Here is a 20015-nt window from a genome sequence, read left to right as displayed (position 1 = left end):
GCCTGAATGAGGTTTATTGCTTACCATAGGAACAACATTTTAAAAATAAAAAGGGCAAAGACAAATGGTTGAATATCTTGTGAAATCAATGCATTGATGATGAAGGAGTGGCTAACAGGAGACAGTCAATAAATTAATTTATCTCTGAAATGTCAAGGTTAAACATTGTGACTCAATAAACACTTAAGTGTAATTCAAGTGTTAAACGACCCAAGTGTTTAAAAGACAACTTGGGTATCATGAAATCAGTTATGTCTTTCATCTTGAACAAAAACATGTTTATATTGCAGATCAGTTGTGATGCGTTTGTGTGACTGTCTGTCACCTTTAGCTGGAGTCAAGTGAGTCAGTCAGTGTGGATGTCTGTCAGAGTGGGCTGGGCGGGAGGGGGCAGGGTTATGCAGACATTAGATGGGATTAGGAGGAAGCAACAGGTGTGTTTTTATTTATTATGCTGACAGGTCACTGTGTCAGTCTGCTAGAGGAGAAAACAGAGTGAGAGAGAGAGAGAGAGAGAGAGAGAGAGAGAGAGAGAGAGAGAGAGAGAGAGAGAGAGAGAGAGAGAGAGAGAGAGAGAGAGAGAGAGAGAGAGAGAGAGAGAGAGAGAGAGAGAGAGAGAGAGAGAGAGAGAGAGAGAGAGAGAGAGGAGACAGACAGACACAGTCAGTGAAGGTTAGAGGGAGTGTGAGAGAAACTGCAAGGAGAGACACCAACATTGAGAATTGGACAGTATCAACAGAGAGGTGATGGAACCCATGGGTGATGTTCTCCACCTGTTAGTCATCCTGTCCTTGTTGGAGAAGGGCAATGCCAAAGTGGGACACTTCAAAGCAGCAGGAGCTACAGCACCAGGAGATATCATCATTGGAGGGCTGTTTCCCATCCATGAGGGAGTAGAGGAATCCCCCAACATCTCAGCACCCCATGAACCACATTGTGTCAGGTGAGTGTCAAGATAAGATAGGGTGTTGTATAAAGATTTTGAAAGAATCTGTATGTCTGTCTGTCTCTCACTCTCTATCCCACTCTCCCTCTGTAAAATGTCACATTAATATGCAATTATATCTCAAATAGAAGAGAATAGTATTTTTTTATTTTTTATGTTCCATTTGTTTTAACGTCTGTGTTTGGCTAGTGAGGGGTCAGGGGTCAATCCAACACATCCTGACTGATGGCAGCCCATTCTTGCATAATCAATGCTTGGAGTTTGTCAGAATTTGTTGTTTTTTGTTTGTCCACCTGCCTCTTGAGGATTGACCACAAGTTCTCAATGGGATTAAGGTCTGGGGAGTTTCCTGGCCATGGACCCAAGCCACTTAGTTATCACTTTTTTATAGTTATTATTATTTTTATTTTTTTAATTTTACACCTTTTTCTCCCCAATTTCGTGGTATCCAATTGTTTTAGTAGCTACTATTTTGTAGCCTTGTCTGCTTATTGCAGTCAGGATTAACGTCATAGAGGATTTATTACAGGAAATCTGTCCCTTTAAATGACTGTATTTCTGGAGTCCATCAGTCTACAGCCAACAGAGAGTGATAATACCATGCAAAGGAGAAGAGTGTAGGTCAATACCTTGGGCTGCATTGCTTACTTTGACTTTTCACAAAGTGTTAAGGCGATTCGGACAAGTAATTAGTACATTGTGGAAGATATAGAAAGCTCCAAATGTATTGAGACAGTGACAATTTTGTTGGTGTTTTGGCTCTGTACTCCAGCACTTTGGAATTGAAATTATACAATGACGATGGAGTTAAAGTGCAGACTGTCTGTGACGTGGTCAGGTTGGACCCAGGGGCAGAGAAGAGACCAGATGAGGAATCAGTGGCTAAGGATAAACACAATACTTCAGTGAGAAACGGTAGCTTCAGGATTACAGTACACTTGAAAAAACAACAAACGCCAAGTCTCAAAAACTCACTCAGGAAACAAAACACACACAGTAAATCAATCAAATGTTATTTGTTGGTTAGCAGATGATAATGCGAGTGTAGCGAAATGCTTGTCCTTAAAGTTCCGACAATGCAGTAATATCCAACGAGTAATCTAACCTAACAATTTCAAAACAACTACCTTATACACACACAAGTGTAAAGGAATGAAGAATATGTACATAAAAATATATGAATGAGTGATGGTACAGAACGGCATAGGCAAGATGCAGTAGATGGTATCGGGTACAGTATATACATATAAGATGAGTAATGTAGGGTATGTAAACATATGAAGTGGCATTGTTTAAAGTGGCTAGTGATACATTTTTCATACATTTTTACATTATTAAAGTGGCTGGAGTTGAGTCAGTATGTTGGCAGCAGCCACTCAATGTTAGTGGTGGCTGTTTAACAGTCTGATGGCCTTGAGATAGAAGCTGTTTTTCAGTCTCTCGGTCCCAGCTTTGATGCACCTGTACTGACCTCGCCTTCTGGATGATAGCGGGGTGAACAGGCAGTGGCTCGGGTGGTTGTTGTCCTTGATGATCTTTATGGAGTTCGGCAGTGTGTTATGCGCTTACTCCTCCCAGATGAGGAACTTAATCCAGTTGCTGGCCTAGGTGGAGATGGCAGCGGAGGAACTTCTCCAGCTCCTGGTTGGCCCACTCAGTTTGCCCATTCGACTCAGGGTGGAACCCCGAGGAGAGACTCACCGATGCCCCCAACAGGGAGCAGAAGGCCTTCCAATACAGTGCAATGAACTGGGGCCCACGATCTGAGACAATGTCCTGGGGAAGTCCCTGTAGGTGAAAGACAATGGTAACCATGAGATCAGCAGTCTCCTTCGATGAAGGCAACTTGGGTGAGGCGATGAAATGGGCTGCCTTGGAGAACCATTCGATGGCCACCAGGATAGTGGTTAGCCCTTGAGATGGCGGTAACCCTGTGATAAAGTCTACAGACAGATGAGACCAGGCCCGGCTGGGGATAGGCAGGAGTTGGAGCAACCCGGCCGGTCGCTGACGTGAAGACTTGCTTTGGGCGCAGATGGAACACGCCACAACACATAATCTCACGTCTTCCATCATGTTGGGCCACCAGAATTTCCGCCTCAGGAACTACAATGTCCGATTAACCCCTGAATGCCCGGTTAATTTAGAGGAGTGTCCCCATTTTAGTTTTCGGGACCGGGCTGACCACGGAACATAGTCTGTTAGTGGGTCCCCCACCGGGGTCAGGTTCTTGGGTCTGGGTTTGTCGGACCATGGTCTCAATACTCCATATCTCAGGGGCCACAATGCATGAGCTGGGGATGATGGGCTTGGGTTCCCTCTCCTCGTTAGAGACATCGTGTTGGAGTGACAGGGCATCTGCCTTCTGATTCCTGGATCCCGGGTGATAAGCTAGTGTGAAATCGAAGCTGTTAAAAAAACAGAGCCCACCTAGCCTACATTGTAGAATAATAGTAAGACATCTAAACTATAAAATAACACATATGGAATCATGTAGTACCCCAAAAAGTAGCCAACCTTTGCCTTGAAAACAGCTTTGCACACTCTTGGCATTCTCAGCTTCACCTGGAATGCTTTTCCAACAGTCTTGAACGAGTTCCCACATATGCTGAGCACCTGTTGGCTGCTTTTCCTTCACTCAGTCCAACTCATCCCAAACCATCTCAATTGGGTTGAGGTCGGGTGATTGTGGAGGCCAGGTCATTTGATGCAGCACTCTATCACTCTCCAGCCTGGAGGTGTGTTGGGTCATTGTCCTGTTGAAAAACAAATGATAGTCCCACTAAGCGCAAACCAGATGGGATGACGTATTGCTGTAGAATGCTGTGGTAGCCATGCTGGTTAAAGTGTGCCTTGAATTCCAAATAAATCACAGACAGTGTCACCAGCAAAGCACCCCTCACCATCACACCTCCTCCTCCATGCTTCACGGTTGGAACCACAAATGCAGAGATCATCCGTTCACCTACTCTGCGTCTCACAAGGACATGGCGGTTGGAAGCAAAAATCTCAAATTTGGACTCACAATATGTTACTCAACACTTCTACATTAATGTGGGTGCTACCATCATTACGGATACTCCTGAATCAATTGTGAATAAGGATGAGTGATAAAGTTACAGACGCACAAATCCCCCCCAAAAAATGTTTAACCTTCCCTGTTTTTGTAGTGGTTAGAATGTCTTTCTTGGGGGTATGATATTTGTGCGTCTGAAACTTTCTCAATCATCGTTATTCAAGAATAACTCAGGAAGATCCATCAGCATGGTAGCATCCACATTAATTAATGTAAAAGTGTTTAGAAACATTGTTATTTACAATAAAAGTGACACGGGGGTGTATGTTTCATGATTTACGACTCATGGTGTAGTTGTAACAAGATACAGGAACTCAAGTCCTTTTGTTCACCTGACCTATAATTCCTCACAATCAAATGCCGACCGTATTATCTCCCAAGAGAATTCTCCTCAGTTATTGTCACAGCCGTGTATATCCCCCCTCTTTCCGATACCACGACAGCCCTCAAGGAGCTTCACTGGACTTTATGCCAATTGGAAACCATATATCCTGAGGCCGCATTTATTGTAGCTGAGGGTTTTAACAAAGCAAATTTGAGAACAAGGCTACCTAAATGCTATCAATATATTGACTGCAGTACGGAGGCTGGCAAAACTCTGGATCACTGCTACTCTAACTTCCGCGATGCATACAAGGCCCTCCCCCACCCTCCTTTTGGCAAATCTGACCCGACTCCATTTTGCTCCTCCCTTCCTATGGGCAGAAACTCAAACAGGATGTACCCGTGTTAAGAACTATTCAATGCTGGCCAATCAGAACCCACGCTTCAAGATTGTTTTGATCACGAGGACTGGGACATGTTCTGGGTAGCCTCAGATAATAATATCAATGTATACGCTGATTCGGTGAGTGAGTTTATAACCCTTCTAGGGCAGAGGTTACGCTGAAAAGTCAGAGCGCGAAATGCAAAAATATTTTTTGGAAATATGTAACTTTCACATATTAATAGGTCCAATACAGCAAATGAAAGATAAACCTCTTGTTTTATTTTTTTTATTTTTTATTTCACCTTTATTTAACCAGGTAGGCTAGTTGAGAACAAGTTCTCATTTGCAACTGCGACCTGGCCAAGATAAGGCATAGCAGTGTGAACAGACAACACAGAGTTACACATGGAGTATTGTTACACATTGTTAATCTACCCATCATGACCGATTTCAAAAATGCTTTACAGCGAAAGCACAACATATGTTAGGTCATAGCCAAGTCGAAAACACAGCCATTTTACCAGCCAAAGATAGGAGGCACAAAAAGCAGAAATATAGATAAGATGAATCACTAACCTTTGATGATCTTCATCAGATGACACTCATAGGACATTATGTTACACAAAACAAGCATTTCACTGTAAGGTTTACACCGGTTGTATTCAGCGCATGTGACAAATAAACTTTGATTTGATTTGTTCGATAATGTGCATATTTATATCCAAATTTCAGTTTACATTGGCGCGTTACGTGCAGTAATGTTTTGATTCCAAAACATCCAGTGATTTTGCAGAAATACTCATAAAAACCATTGATAAAAGATACAACTATTACTCACATAATTAAATATAGACTTCTCCTTAATGCAACCGCTGTGTCAGATTTTTTTTAAACTTTACGGAAAAGCATCATCTGAGAACGGCGCTCAGCACCCAAAACAGCCAGAGGAATATCCACCATTTTGGAGTCAACAAAATTAGAAATAACACAATAAATATTCACTTACCTTTGATGATCTTCATCAGAAGGCACTCCCAGGAATCCCAGTTCGACAATAAATTACTGATTTGTTCCATGAAGTTCCATAAAGTCCATAATTTATGTCATAATAGCCACTTGTTGTTAGCGTGTTCAGCCCAGTAATCCATCTTCATGAGGCGCAGGCAATTCGTCCAGACAAAACCTCTAAAAGTTCCGTTACAGTCCTTTAGAAACATGTCAAACGATGTATGGAATCAATTTTTAGGATGTTTTTAACATTAACTTCTTGCTCCTACTTGAGACGCAGACGTCTCAAGTAGGCACCTGGAAATGCAAATGCGCTACGCTAAATGCTAAATGTACTCGTTAACCTTTCTGATCTCCCCATCCCGGATCCGGGATCGTGAATACAGACTCAAGCTCATTACCATAACGCAACGTTAACTATTCATGAAAATCGCAAATTAAATGAAATAAATATGCTAGCTCTCAAGCTTAGCCTTTTGTTAACAACACTGTCATCTCAGATTTTCAAAATATGCTTCTCAACCATTGCAAAACAAGCATTTGTGTAACAGTATTGATGGCTAACGTAGCATTTAGCGTAGCATTTAGCATTAGCATTCAGCTGGCAACATTTACACAAAAAAACAGAAAAGCATTAAAATAAAATCATTTACCTTTGAAGAACTTCAGATGTTTTCAATGAGGAGACTCTCAGATAGCAAATGTTCAGTTTTTCCTGAAAGATTATTTGTTTAGGACAAATCGCTCCGTTTTCTGCGTCACGTTTAGCTACGAAAAAACCCCTGTATCCAGGATTGTGTATTCGGTAGGCCAAGCTTTGAAAAACTACAAACCTCAGATGTCCCACTTCCTGGTTGGATTTTTCTCAGGTTTTTGCCTGCCATATGAGTTCTGTTATACTCACAGACATCATTAAAACAGTTTTAGAAACTTCAGAGTGTTTTCTATCCAATACTAATAATAATATGCATATATTAGCATCTGGGACAGAGTAGGAGGCAGTTCACTCTGGGCACGCTATTCATCCAAAAGTGAAAATGCTGCCCCCTATCCCAAAAGGGATAAGGAAATGCATAGGATATATTGTACCCTCCATGACTATTAAAACCTACCCTAACCAGAAACCGTGGATAGATGGTGGCATTCGCGCAAAACTGAAAGCGTGATCCACCGCATTTAACCATGGAAAGGTGACTGGGATTATGGCCAAATACAAACAGTGTAGTTATTCCCTCCGCAAGGCAATCAAACAAGCAAAATGTTGTTATAGAGACAAAGTGGAGTCGCGATTCAACGGCTCAGACACGAGACATGTGGCAGGGTCTACAGACAATCACAGGCTACAAAAAGAAAACCAGCCACGTCACGGACACAACATCTTGCTTACAGACAAACTAAACACCTTCTTTGCCCGCTTTGAGGATAATACAGTGCCACCGACGCGGCCCACTACCAAGGACTGTGGGCTCTCCTTCTCTGTGGCCGACGTGAGTAAGACATTTAAATGTGTTAACCCTCGGCTGCCGGCCCAGATGGCATCCCTAGCCGCGTCCTCAGAGCATGCGCAGACCAGCTGGCTGGTGTGTTTACGGACATGTTCAATCTCTTCCAATCCCAATCTGATGTCCCCACATGTCTCAAGATGGCCATCATTGCTCCTGTACCCGAAGGCAAAGGTAACTGAACTAAATAACTATCGCCCTGTAGCACTCACTTCTGTCATCATGACTCACTTCTGTCATCACTTCTGTCATCATGAGAGGCTAGTCAAGGGTCATGTCACCTTCACCTTACCTGTCACCCTAGACCCACTTCAATTTGCTTACCTCCCCAATAAGCACACAGACGATGCAATTGCCATAACACTGCACACTGCCCTATCCCATCTGGACAAGAGGAATACCTACAGTATGTAAGAGTGCTGTTCATTGATTACAGATCAGTATTCAACACCATAGTACCCTCCAAGCTCATCATTAAGCTAGAGGCCCCGGGTCACAACCCCGCCCTGTGCAAATGGGTCCTGGACTTCCTTACGACTTCAGGAAACAGCAGAGGGCGCACCTCCCTATCCACATCAATGGACAGCAGTGGCGAAGGTGGAAAGTTTTACGATCCCGGACAAAATAAAATGGTCCACCCACACAGACAGTGTTGTAAAGGAGGCGCAACCCTCACAGACTTTTACAGATGCAGAATTAAGAGCATCCTTTCGGACTGCATCGCTGCCTGGTTCGGCAACTGCACCGCCCTCAACCGCAAAGCTCTCCAGAGGGTGGTGCAGTCTGCACAACGCATCACCGGCGGCAAACTACCTGCCCTCCAGGACACCTACAGCACCCTATGTCACAGGAAGGCCAAAAATATAATCAAGAACAACAATCACCCAAGCCACTTTCTGTTCACCCCTGCTACCATCCAGAAGGCGAGGTCAGTACAGGTGCATCAAAGCTGGGACCGAGAGACTGAAAAACAGCATCTATCTCAAGGCCATCAGACTGTTAAACAGCCATCACTAACACAGAGAGGCTGCCTCCTACATACAGACTTGAAATCATTGACAACTTTAATGAATGAATTACTTGTCACTTTAACAAAGCCACTTTAATAATGTTTACATATCTTGCATTACTCATCTCATATGTATATACTGTATTTTATACCATCTATTGCATCTTGCCTATGACGCTCTGTCATTGCTCATCCATATCCATCCACTTCAACTTTGAGAGAAGGAATCTAAAACAAAAATCCAGAAAATCACATTGTATGATTTTTAAGTAATTAATTTTCATTTTATTGCATGACATAAGTATTTGATCACCTACCAACCAGTAAGAATTCCGGCTCTCACAGACCTGTTAGTTTTTCTTTAAGAAGCCCTCCTGTTCTCCACTCATTACCTGTATTAACTGCACCTGTTTGAACTCGTTACCTGTATAAAAGACACCTGTCCACACACTCAATCAAACAGACTCCAACCTCTCCACAATGGCCAAGACCAGAGAGCTGTGTAAGGACATCAGGGATAAAATTGTAGACCTGCAGAAGGCTGGGATGAGCTACAGGACAATAGGCAAGCAGCTTGGTGAGAAGGCAACAACTGTTGGTGCAATTATTAGAAAATGGAAGAAGTTCAAGATGACGTTCAATCACCCTCGGTATGGGGCTCCAGACTTATGTCATGCAATAAAATGCAAATGAATTACTTAAAAATCATACAATGTGATTTTCTGGATTTTTGTTTTAAATTCCGTCTCTCACAGTTTAAGTGTACCTATGATAAAAATGACAGACCTCTACATGCTTTGTAAGTAGGAAAACCTGCAAAATCGGCAGTGTATCAAATACTTGTTCTCCCCACTGTGTGTGTGTGTGTATATATATATATATATATATACGTATGTGTGTGTGTGTACCATTTAGAATAAGGCTGTAAAGTAACAAAATGTGGAAAAAGTCAAGGGGTCTGAATACTTTTCGAATACTCTCTCTCTCTCTCTCTCTCTCTCTCTCTCACACTCACTCTCACTCTCACCCTCTGTGTGTGTGGTGTGTGTGATTCTGTCCGCATGTATGACTAAGTGTTCGTGAGAGAGAGTTGATTTGCACTGACAGGTTAACCACAGACAGTGTGATGATCCAACTATGCTTTATGTACCTTACACACACACACACACACACACACACAAACAAACACAGGTTCAACATGGTCGGGTTCACCCAGGCATTGGCTATGATCCACGCTGTAGAGTCGGCCAACAGATCCCCTGTCCTGACTACACTAGGGCTCTCTCTGGGGTACCGTATCCATGACTCCTGCTCTGATGTCACCACCGCTCTGAGGGCCTCAGCTGACTTCACACAGGTAAAGGCTCTTCAGCCAAAACGTTGGTCAGATTAATCCACAGCAAGAATAAACTATTTGTATAGTTTATCTTCCATTAGCCAGCACCTCACATAAAGGTTGTACATTTTTTACTTCACACAGGATCCAAACACAGGAGCCAACACCTCAACCTGTTCCCCACCCATCATGGCCGTCATTGGGGCCTCTTCCTCTGAAATTTCCATCGCTGTTGCCCGGCAACTCAACCTGGAGCTCATTCCTCAGGCAAGCAGTCCAATCCCACCCACAAAGTGACGATTGATGTAACAAAAGGGTTGATAAAACAATAAATAACTAAGTTGTGTTGAATAAATTAAATAGAAAGCAATGATGATACAGATGAAGGACAAAATCACTTCAACATTGGACAACCAGAAATAATTCTCTCTTCGAATCATCACAGATCAGTTACGCCTCCACTGCCATCATCCTGAGTGACAAGATCCGTTTCCCTGCATTCCTGAGGACCGTACCTAGCGACCTGTACCAGACACGGGCCATGGTCCAGTTGCTTAGCGACAGCAAATGGACCTGGGTCGGCGTGGTCACAACGGATGGAGACTACGGCCGCTCTGCCCTGGACAGCTTCGTCTCCCAGGCAACCGCCTCAGGGATTTGTGTGGCCTTCAAAGAGATCCTCCCTAACTCGCTAACCAGTCCTGACGGCGAATCAGCATTCAGACAAGCCACCGCCACCCTCCTCGGGAACCCCAATGTCAAGGTGGTGGTATCGTTCGCCAGGCCTATTCACATGATGTACCTGTACCAGGAGTTGAGGGTTTGGGGGTCGCTTCTGGGGGAGAAGGTGTGGGTGGCCAGTGATAGCTGGTCCTCATCCAAAGAGGTCCTGGGAGAGATGGACCTCCTAGATATCGGCCATGTGGTGGGCTTCTCCTTCAAAAGAGGGAACCTTGCTCCTTTCCATCGCTACCTGATGAATCTGATTAACATCAATGATGTCATAGGAAACAACTCCTTCCTAAAGGAGTTCTACTCACTGCTAAACGAGTCGGGAGATCCCGGGTTTAGGTCCTCCTTCACAGTCCCAGCAGAGATCCTGCTAAACAACAGCGATGCGAAAGTGGTCTTCAGTGTGGAGATGGCTGTCAGTGCCATCGCCCATGCAGTGGCTGATATCTGCAGCAGAAAGGACTGCAAGACACCAGGCACGGTCCAACCCTGGCAGGTAGCTACTGCACAATTCCTCATGTCTACAGCACATCAGACTGTACTTATATATTGTATCTCATGTAATATATCTCATATACACTGAATATACCAAATATGAGTAACACCTTCCTGATATGTAGCTGCACCCCTGAATTTGCCCTCAGAACAGCTTCAATTTGTCAGGGCATGGACTCTACAAGGTATCGAAAGTGGTCTACAGGGAAGCTAGCCCATGTTGACTCCAATGCATCACACAGTTGGGTCAAGTTGGCTGGATGTCCTTTTTGTAGTGGACCATTCTTGATACACACAGGAAACTGTTGAGCGTGAAAACCCCAGCCAGCGATGCAGTTCTTGACACCTGGCACATACAGTTGAAGTCGGAAGTTTACATACACCTTAGCCAAATACATTTAAACTCAGTTTTTCACAAATGCAGCCATTTAATCCTAGTAAAAAATCCCTGTCTTAGGTCATCTAGGATCACCACTTTATTTTAGGAATGTGAAATGTCAGAATAATAGTAGAGAGAACGATACATTTCAGCTTTTATTTTTTTCATCACATTCCCAGTGGGTCAGAAGTTTACATACACTCAATTAGTATTTGGTAGCATTGCCTTTAAATTGTTTAACTTGGGTCAAACGTTTCGGGTAGCCTTCATACAAGCCTCCCACAATAAGTTGGGGGAATTTTGGCCCATTCCTCCTGACAGAGCTGGTATAACTGAGTCAGGTTTGTAGGCCTCCTTGCTCACACATGCTTTTTCAGGTCTGCTCACACATTTTCTATGGGATTGAGTTCAGGGCTTTGTGATTGCCACTCCAATACCTTGACTTTGTTGTCCTTAAGCCATTTTGTCACAACTTTGGAAGTATGCTTGAGGTCATTGTCCATTTGGAAGACCCATTTGCGACCAAGATTTAACTTCCTGACTGATGTCTTGAGATGTTGCTTCAATATATCACATAATGTTACTCCCTCATGATGCCATCTATTTTGTGAAGTGCACCAGTCCCTCCTGCAGCAAAGCACCCCCACAACATGATACTGCCACCCCCATGTTTCATGGTTGGGATGGTGAACTTCAGCTTGCAAGCCTCCCACTTTTTCCTCCAAACATAACATTGGTTATTATGGCCAAACAGTCAGACCAGAGGACATTTCTCCAAAAGTACGATTTTTGTCCCCATGTGCAGTTGCAAACCGTAGTCTAGCTTTTTTGTGGCGGTTTTTGAGCAGTGGCATCTTTATGTTGATATAGGACTCGTTTTACTGTGGATATAGATACTTTGGTACCTATATCCTCCAGCATCTCCACAAGGTCCTTTGCTGTTGTTCTAGGATTGATTTTCACTTTTCGCACCAAAATACGTTCATCTCTAGGAGACAGAGATGGTCGTGCGTGGTCCCATGGTGTTTATACTTGCGTACTGTTTGTACAGATGAACGTGGTGCCTTCAGGCGTTTGGAAATTGCTCCCGAGGATGAACCAGACTTGTGGAGGTCTACAAAAAAAATTCTGAGGTCTTGGCTGATTTCTTTTGATTTTCCCATGAAGTCAAGCAAAGAAGCACTGAGTTTGAAGGTAGGCCTTCATACATACACAGGTACACCTCCAATTGACTCAAATGATGTTCATTAGCTCAGTTTATTCTTCCGGCGCCGACAGAGATGGCCGCCTCGCTTCGTGTTCCTAGGAAACTATGCAGTTTTTTGTTTTTTTACGTGTTATTTCTTACATTAGTACCCCAGGTCATCTTAGGTTTCATCACATACAGTCGAGAAGAACTACTGAATATAAGATCAGCGTCAACTCACCATCAGTACGACCAAGAATACGCTTTTCGCGACGCGGATCCTGTGCTCTGCCTTACAAACAAACAGGACAACGGAGTGGATCCCATGCAGCGACCCAAAAAAACGACTCCGAAAAAGAGGGAAACGAGGCGGTCTTCTGGTCAGACTCCGGAGACGGGCACATCGTGCACCATTCCCTAGCATTCTTCTTGCCAATGTCCAGTCTCTTGACAACAAGGTTGATGAAATCCGAGCAAGGGTAGCATTCCAGAGGGACATCAGAGACTGTAACGTTCTTTGCTTCACGGAAACGTGGCTTACTGGAGAGACGCTATCCGAAGCGGTGCAGCCAACAGGTTTCTCCACGCATCGCGCAGACAGGAAAAAACATCTTTCTGGTAAAAAGAGGGGCGGGGGCGTATGCCTTATGACTAACGTGACATGGTGTGATGAAAGAAACATACAGGAACTCAAATCCTTCTGTTCACCTGATTTAGAATTCCTCACAATCAAATGTAGACCGCATTATCTACCAAGAGAATTCTCTTCGATTATAATCACAGCCGTATATATCCCCCCCCAAGCAGACACATCGTTGGCTCTGAATGAACTTTATTTGACTCTTTGCAAACTGGAAACCATTTATCCGGAGGCTGCATTCATTGTAGCTGGGGATTTTAACAAGGCTAATCTGAAAACAAGACTCCCCAAATTTTATCAGCATATCGATTGCGCAACCAGGGGTGGAAAGACCTTGGATCATTGTTACTCTAACTTCCGCGACGCATATAAGGCCCTGCCCCGCCCCCCTTTCGGAAAAGCTGACCACGACTCCATTTTGTTGATCCCTGCCTACAGACAGAAACTAAAACAAGAGGCTCCCACGCTGAGGTCTGTCCAACGCTGGTCCGACCAAGCTGACCCCACACTCCAAGACTGCTTCCATCACGTGGACTGGGACATGTTTCGTATTGCGTCAGACAACAACATTGACGAATACGCTGATTCGGTGTGCGAGTTCATTAGAACGTGCGTTGAAGATGTCGTTCCCATAGCAACGATTAAAACATTCCCTAACCAGAAACCGTGGATTGATGGCAGCATTCGTGTGAAACTGAAAGCGCGAACCACTGCTTTTAATCAGGGCAAGGTGTCTGGTAACATGACCGAATACAAACAGTGCAGCTATTCCCTCCGCAAGGCTATCAAACAAGCTAAGCGTCAGTACAGAGACAAAGTAGAATCTCAATTCAACGGCTCAGACACAAGAGGCATGTGGCAGGGTCTACAGTCAATCACGGACTACAGGAAGAAATCCAGCCCAGTCACGGACCAGGATGTCCTGCTCCCAGGCAGACTAAATAACTTTTTTGCCCGCTTTGAGGACAATACAGTGCCACTGACACGGCCTGCAATGAAAACTTGCGGTCTCTCCTTCACTGCAGCCGAGGTGAGTAAGACATTTAAACGTGTTAACCCTCGCAAGGCTGCAGGCCCAGACGGCATCCCCAGCCGCGCCCTCAGAGCATGCGCAGACCAGCTGGCCGATGTGTTTACGGACATATTCAATCAATCCCTATACCAGTCTGCTGTTCCCACATGCTTCAAGAGGGCCACCATTGTTCCTGTTCCCAAGAAAGCTAAGGTAACTGAGCTAAACGACTACCGCCCCGTAGCACTCACTTCCGTCATCATGAAGTGCTTTGAGAGACTAGTCAAGGACCATATCACCTCCACCCTACCTGACACCCTAGACCCACTCCAATTTGCTTACCGCCCAAATAGGTCCACAGACGATGCAATCTCAACCACACTGCACACTGCCCTAACCCATCTGGACAAGAGGAATACCTATGTGAGAATGCTGTTCATTGACTACAGCTCGGCATTCAACACCATAGTACCCTCCAAGCTCGTCATCAAGCTCGAGACCCTGGGTCTCGACCCCGCCCTGTGCAACCGGGTACTGGACTTCCTGACGGGCCGCCCCCAGGTGGTGAGGGTAGGCAACAACATCTCCTCCCCGCTGATCCTCAACACTGGGGCCCCACAAGGGTGCGTTCTGAGCCCTCTCCTGTACTCCCTGTTCACCCACGACTGCGTGGCCACGCACGCCTCCAACTCAATCATCAAGTTTGCGGACGACACAACAGTGGTAGGCTTGATTACCAACAACGACGAGACGGCCTACAGGGAGGAGGTGAGGGCCCTCGAGTGTGGTGTCAGGAAAATAACCTCACACTCAACGTCAACAAAACTAAGGAGATGATTGTGGACTTCAGGAAACAGCAGAGGGAACACCCCCCTATCCACATCGATGGAACAGTAGTGGAGAGGGTAGCAAGTTTTAAGTTCCTCGGCATACACATCACAGACAAACTGAATTGGTCCAATCACACAGACAGCATTGTGAAGAAGGCGCAGCAGCGCCTCTTCAACCTCAGGAGGCTGAAGAAATTCGGCTTGTCACCAAAAGCACTCACAAACTTCTACAGATGCACAATCGAGAGCATCCTGGCGGGCTGTATCACCGCCTGGTACGGCAACTGCTCCGCCCTCAACCGTAAGGCTCTCCAGAGGGTAGTGAGGTCTGCACAACGCATCACCGGGGGCAAACTACCTGCCCTCCAGGACACCTACACCACCCGATGTCACAGGAAGGCCATAAAGATCATCAAGGACATCAACCACCCGAGCCACTGCCTGTTCACCCCGCTATCATCCAGAAGGCGAGGTCAGTACAGGTGCATCAAAGCTGGGACCGAGAGACTGAAAAACAGCTTCTATCTCAAGGCTATCAGACTGTTAAACAGCCACCACTAACATTGAGTGGCTGCTGCCAACACACTGACACTGACTCAACTCCAGCCACTTTAATAATGGGAATTGATGGGAAATGATGTAAATATATCACTAGCCACTTTAAACAATGCTACCTTATATAATGTTACTTACCCTACATTATTCATCTCATAGGCATACGTATATACTGTACTCTATATCATCGACTGTATCCTTATGTAATACATGTATCACTAGCCACTTTAACTATGCCACTTTGTTTACATACTCATCTCATATGTATATACTGTACTCGATACCATCTACTGTATCTTGCCTATGCTGCTCTGTACCATCACTCATTCATATATCCTTATGTACATATTCTTTATCCCCTTACACTGTGTACAAGACAGTAGTTTTGGAATTGTTAGTTAGATTACTTGTTGGTTATTACTGCATTGTCGGAACTAGAAGCACAAGCATTTCGCTACACTCGCATTAACATCTGCTAACCATGTGTATGTGACAAATAAAATTTGATTTGATTTAGCCTATCAGAAGCTTCTAAAGCCATGACATCACTTTCTGGAATTTTCCAAGCTGTTTAAAGGCACAGTCAACTTAGTGTATGTTAACTTCTGACCCACTGGAATTGTGAAACAGTGAATTATAAGTTAAATAATCTGTCTGTAAACTATTTCTGTCTGTGAAAAATGACTTGTGTCATGCACAAAGTAGATCTCCTAACCGAATTGCCAAAAATATAGTTTGTTAAAAAAAAACTATAGTTTGTTAACAAGAAATGTGTGGAGTGGTTGAAAAACGAGTTTCACTGACTCCAACCTAAGTGAATGTAAACTTCCGACTTCAACTGTACTATCATATCCCGTTCAAAGGCACTTAATGGTACACATACACAATAAAATAAAATAAACTTCTTTAACCTGTCCCCTCCCCTTGATCTACACTGATTGAAGTGGATTTAACAAGTGACATGAATAAGGGATCACAGCTTTTGTCTGGATTCACCTGGTCAGTCTATATCATGGAAAGAGCAGGTGTTCATAATGTTTTGTATACACAGTGTACTTTTGATATAGCTTGGGTCTATGGTATGTGTTCTTATATTTGAAAATATTTTTGCATATTTTTTTCAGGTGCTTGAAACCCTGAGGGGCAGTCGCTTTGAGCTGGAGGGGAAAAGCTACAGTTTTGACCAGAAAGGAGACATCAACCTGGGCTATGATGTAACCTTGTGGAGGTCTGTGAGAGGGGTCATCAACATCCATGACGTTGTAGCTGTGTACCATCCAATCAACAACAGCTTCAGCTATACCAGCGGAAACACCAACAATCTCACTGACCTGAGGGTAAGGGTAAGGGTTAGGATTAGGGTGAGGATAAAGGTTAGGTCTCAATCTCTTTTAGTCTGTTTGCTAGGCTGCCACACAAAGGTTCAAGTACACATCCATATTAACCTGTTATTCCCATTTGACATACAGAGACAAAAACACAAACAGGTCGGAATGTCAAAAAATATACTTCTTCTTCCTCAACGTGACTAAAGAAAACTAAACATGGAAATTCAATAACTCCTAATCAGTGAAACAATGGGCATTGTTTGAATGTGAAAACCACATACCTTGGCACATACTGGGAGCACCTGTCTGTTATCACACATTCCTGTGAGATCTCAGTTTGAATACACTTGGCATATTGAACATGGTTTTAAATCGAGAGAGAGTTTAAACTGTGCCCAGGAAACTGGCCTTACATGGAAAGGCTTATTTGAATACTACTATTGATAGAATTAAGTCACAGTTTTCTTGGGTCAGCCATTTAAATTAGTGCATTGTGTCCCGGTGCAGGATGTGGTGTCTGTTTGCTCGCCTAGCTGTGAACCTGGGAAGTTCAAGAAGTTTGCTCAGGGTCAGCACACCTGCTGCTATGAATGCATCAACTGCACTGAGAACCACTACTCCAACAACCCTGGTTAGTTCTCCTGTCCTGTCTCTCTAAACACACCCGTGTACTCTGTCTCTCCTCAGTAAACAGGTTGTTCACACAATCTTCCTCCATGTCTTCAATATGTTATCTAAGATTTCCCAACACTGTTCTTATCCAAAACAGTTAGTACTAGGCAACAGCACACATATTTCTAAATGCTAGACAGTTGTTCAAGCACTATCCTACCTTACAACCCTTCTCTCCAGACATGGACCAGTGTCTCTCTTGCGACACAAAGAGAGAGTGGTCACTGGAAGGGAGCTCTGGGTGTACCCATAAGACCCTGGAGTTCTTCTCCTGGCAGGATGGATTTGCGGAGGTGCTGCTGGCGCTGGCGGCCCTGGGCATCGTCCTGGTTCTCCTGGTGGGGGCGCTCTTCCTACACTACCACCAGACCCCTGTTGTGAAGGCTGCCGGGGGGCCTCTCTCCCAGATCATCCTGCTCTCTCTAGTGGGAAGTTTTGCTAGTGCTGTGTTCTTTGTAGGTCAACCCAGCAGCCTACAGTGTAAGGTATGTACGGTACACACAGTCCGAATGTACCAGTGTTATTTTGTCAATTCATGGTTTATTGTGTGTGTATTGTTCTGAACCTTTTGTTACTTTGTGGTAAGGAATTCAGTTTGTAAATGGAAAGCAAATATAAATACAAAGAGATAATACGTTTCTGTCTCAATGTCTCATCTCATCATCAAGGTGCGTCAGGTGCTGTTTGGCCTCAGCTTCACCCTGTGTGTTTCCTGCATCTTGGTCAAGTCCCTGAAGATCCTGCTGGCCTTCCAGCTCAACCCTGACGTAAAGGACGTTCTCCGCCGCCTCTACCAACCCTATGCCATCATCTGTCTCTGCGTGGCCCTACAGGTACTCACCTGCACCCTGTGGCTGGTCCTGCAGAGCCCCCGGGAGAAGGCCACGGTCTTCACCACCACTGTGTTGGCCGAGTGTGACGAAGGCTCCCAAGTGGCGTTTGGTGTGATGCTGTGCTACATCGCTGTCCTGGCGCTCGTATGTTTTGCCTGCGCGTTTAAAGGCCGCAAGCTGCCACAGAAGTACAACGAGGCCAGGTTCATCACCTTCAGCATGCTCCTCTACCTGATGTCCTGGCTGATATTTGTGCCCGTCTATGTGACCACCTCTGGGAAGTACCTGCCAGCAGTGGAGATGGTGGTCATCCTCATCTCCAACTATGGCATCCTCAGCTGTCATTTCTTCCCTAAGTGCTACGTCATCCTCTTCAAGAAGGAGCACAACACCAAGAGTGCCTTCATGAAGAACGTGTATGACTATTCCAGAAAGGGCATTACTGACTCTAGCTCTGTCTCTGAGATTTCAGTCTCTCAGACAGAAGGGTATCACATCAGTCACCCTTACTCCATCAGTTCACCTTCCTTCTTCATGTCTCCTCCACCAGTAGAACCCACAGCACCTCAGAATTACTGGTCTGTTGACCAGAACATTCAGAGCATTGACACTGCAACCCATTGCACCGTCGTAGACCATGGAGTGTTTGTCACAGGTCAGCTGACTCGACCACACCGTCTGAGGAGAAGCATGAGCCTATGAGTGGAGTGGACCAGTGTCTGGAACTTTTACATCTTACAGTACATCACACAGTGTGTCTCTGTGATCCTATCTTTGGTTTGACTGTTCCCATTTTGCTTAGTCTACTGGTATGTTTTTTTGCCCAAATGGGTTGTTGACTTTTACATTCAAGGCAATTTAGGTAACACTTTATTTGACACTGATATAGACATGATAAACAGGCATAAATTCTGTCATACAGTGTCATGTTTATCCAGGGGCGCAACTTTGGTTTTAGAAATTGTGGGGACATAATTTACACTACCGTAAGGACATCAAAATGATGAAATAACACATGGAATCATGTAGTAACCCAAAAAGTGTTAAACAAATCAAAATATATTTTATACTTGAGATTCTTCAAATAGCCACCCTTTTCCTTGATGACAGCTTTGCACACTCTTGGCATTCTCTCAACCAGCTTTATGAGGTAGTCACCCGAAATAGAATTCAATTAACAGGTGTGCTTTCTTAAAAGTTAATTTGTGGAATTTCTTTCCTTCTTAATGCGTTTGAGCCAATCAGTTGTGTTGTGACAAGGCAAGTTGGGTATACAGAAGATACCCTATTTGGTAAAAGACCAAGTCCATATTATAGGAAGAACAGCTTAAATAAGCAAAGAGAAACAACAGTCCATCATTACATTAAGACATGAAAGTCAGTCAATATGGAACATTTGAAGAGCTTTGAAAGTTTCTTCAAGTACAGTCGCAAAAACTATCAAGCAATATGATGAAACTGGCTCTCATGAGGACCGCCAAAGGAATGGAAGACACAGAGTTACCTCTGCTGCAGACGATAAGTTCATTAGAGTTACTAGCCTCAGAAATTGCTTCACACAGTTCAAATAACAGACACATCTCAACATCAACTGTTAAGAGGAGACTGTGTGAATCACGCCTTCATGGTCGAATTGGTGCAAAGAAATCACTACCAAAGGACACCAATAAGAAGAAGAGACTTGCATGGGCCAAGAAACACACGCAATAGACATTACCGGTGGAAATTTGTTCTTTGGTCTGGAGTACAAATCTGACATTTTTGGTT

The 20015-nt window shown here is 44.3% G+C and overlaps 1 protein-coding gene across 1 annotated transcript; it reads left to right on the top strand.

The window, feature by feature from the left end:
- The first annotated feature begins 694 nt into the window (after positions 1 to 694).
- LOC139390958 (G-protein coupled receptor family C group 6 member A-like) lies at positions 695 to 19205 on the top strand. The gene is made up of 8 exons (XM_071138392.1): positions 695 to 943; positions 9442 to 9607; positions 9731 to 9853; positions 10032 to 10814; positions 16540 to 16752; positions 17251 to 17374; positions 17596 to 17900; positions 18084 to 19205. Exons 1-8 carry the CDS (start codon positions 747 to 749, stop codon positions 18948 to 18950), a joined length of 2778 nt encoding a protein of 925 aa, XP_070994493.1. The 5' UTR covers positions 695 to 746; the 3' UTR covers positions 18951 to 19205.
- The last annotated feature ends 810 nt before the right edge of the window (positions 19206 to 20015 follow it).

The sequence above is a fragment of the Oncorhynchus clarkii genome, chromosome 3, assembly GCF_045791955.1.
Source record: "Oncorhynchus clarkii lewisi isolate Uvic-CL-2024 chromosome 3, UVic_Ocla_1.0, whole genome shotgun sequence".
NCBI classification, from domain to species: Eukaryota; Metazoa; Chordata; class Actinopteri; order Salmoniformes; family Salmonidae; genus Oncorhynchus; species Oncorhynchus clarkii.
This window is presented reverse-complemented; position numbering and strand designations above follow the sequence as displayed.

Excerpts from the sequence above, each read along its gene's own strand:
- LOC139390958 (XM_071138392.1), top strand. The coding sequence starts at position 747 with ATGGAACCCATGGGTGATGTTCTCCACCTGTTAGTCATCCTGTCCTTG. Across the intron at positions 944-9,441 it reads CATGAACCACATTGTGTCAG|GTTCAACATGGTCGGGTTCA; the intron begins GTGAGTGTCAAG and ends AAACAAACACAG. Across the intron at positions 9,854-10,031 it reads ACCTGGAGCTCATTCCTCAG|ATCAGTTACGCCTCCACTGC; the intron begins GCAAGCAGTCCA and ends GAATCATCACAG.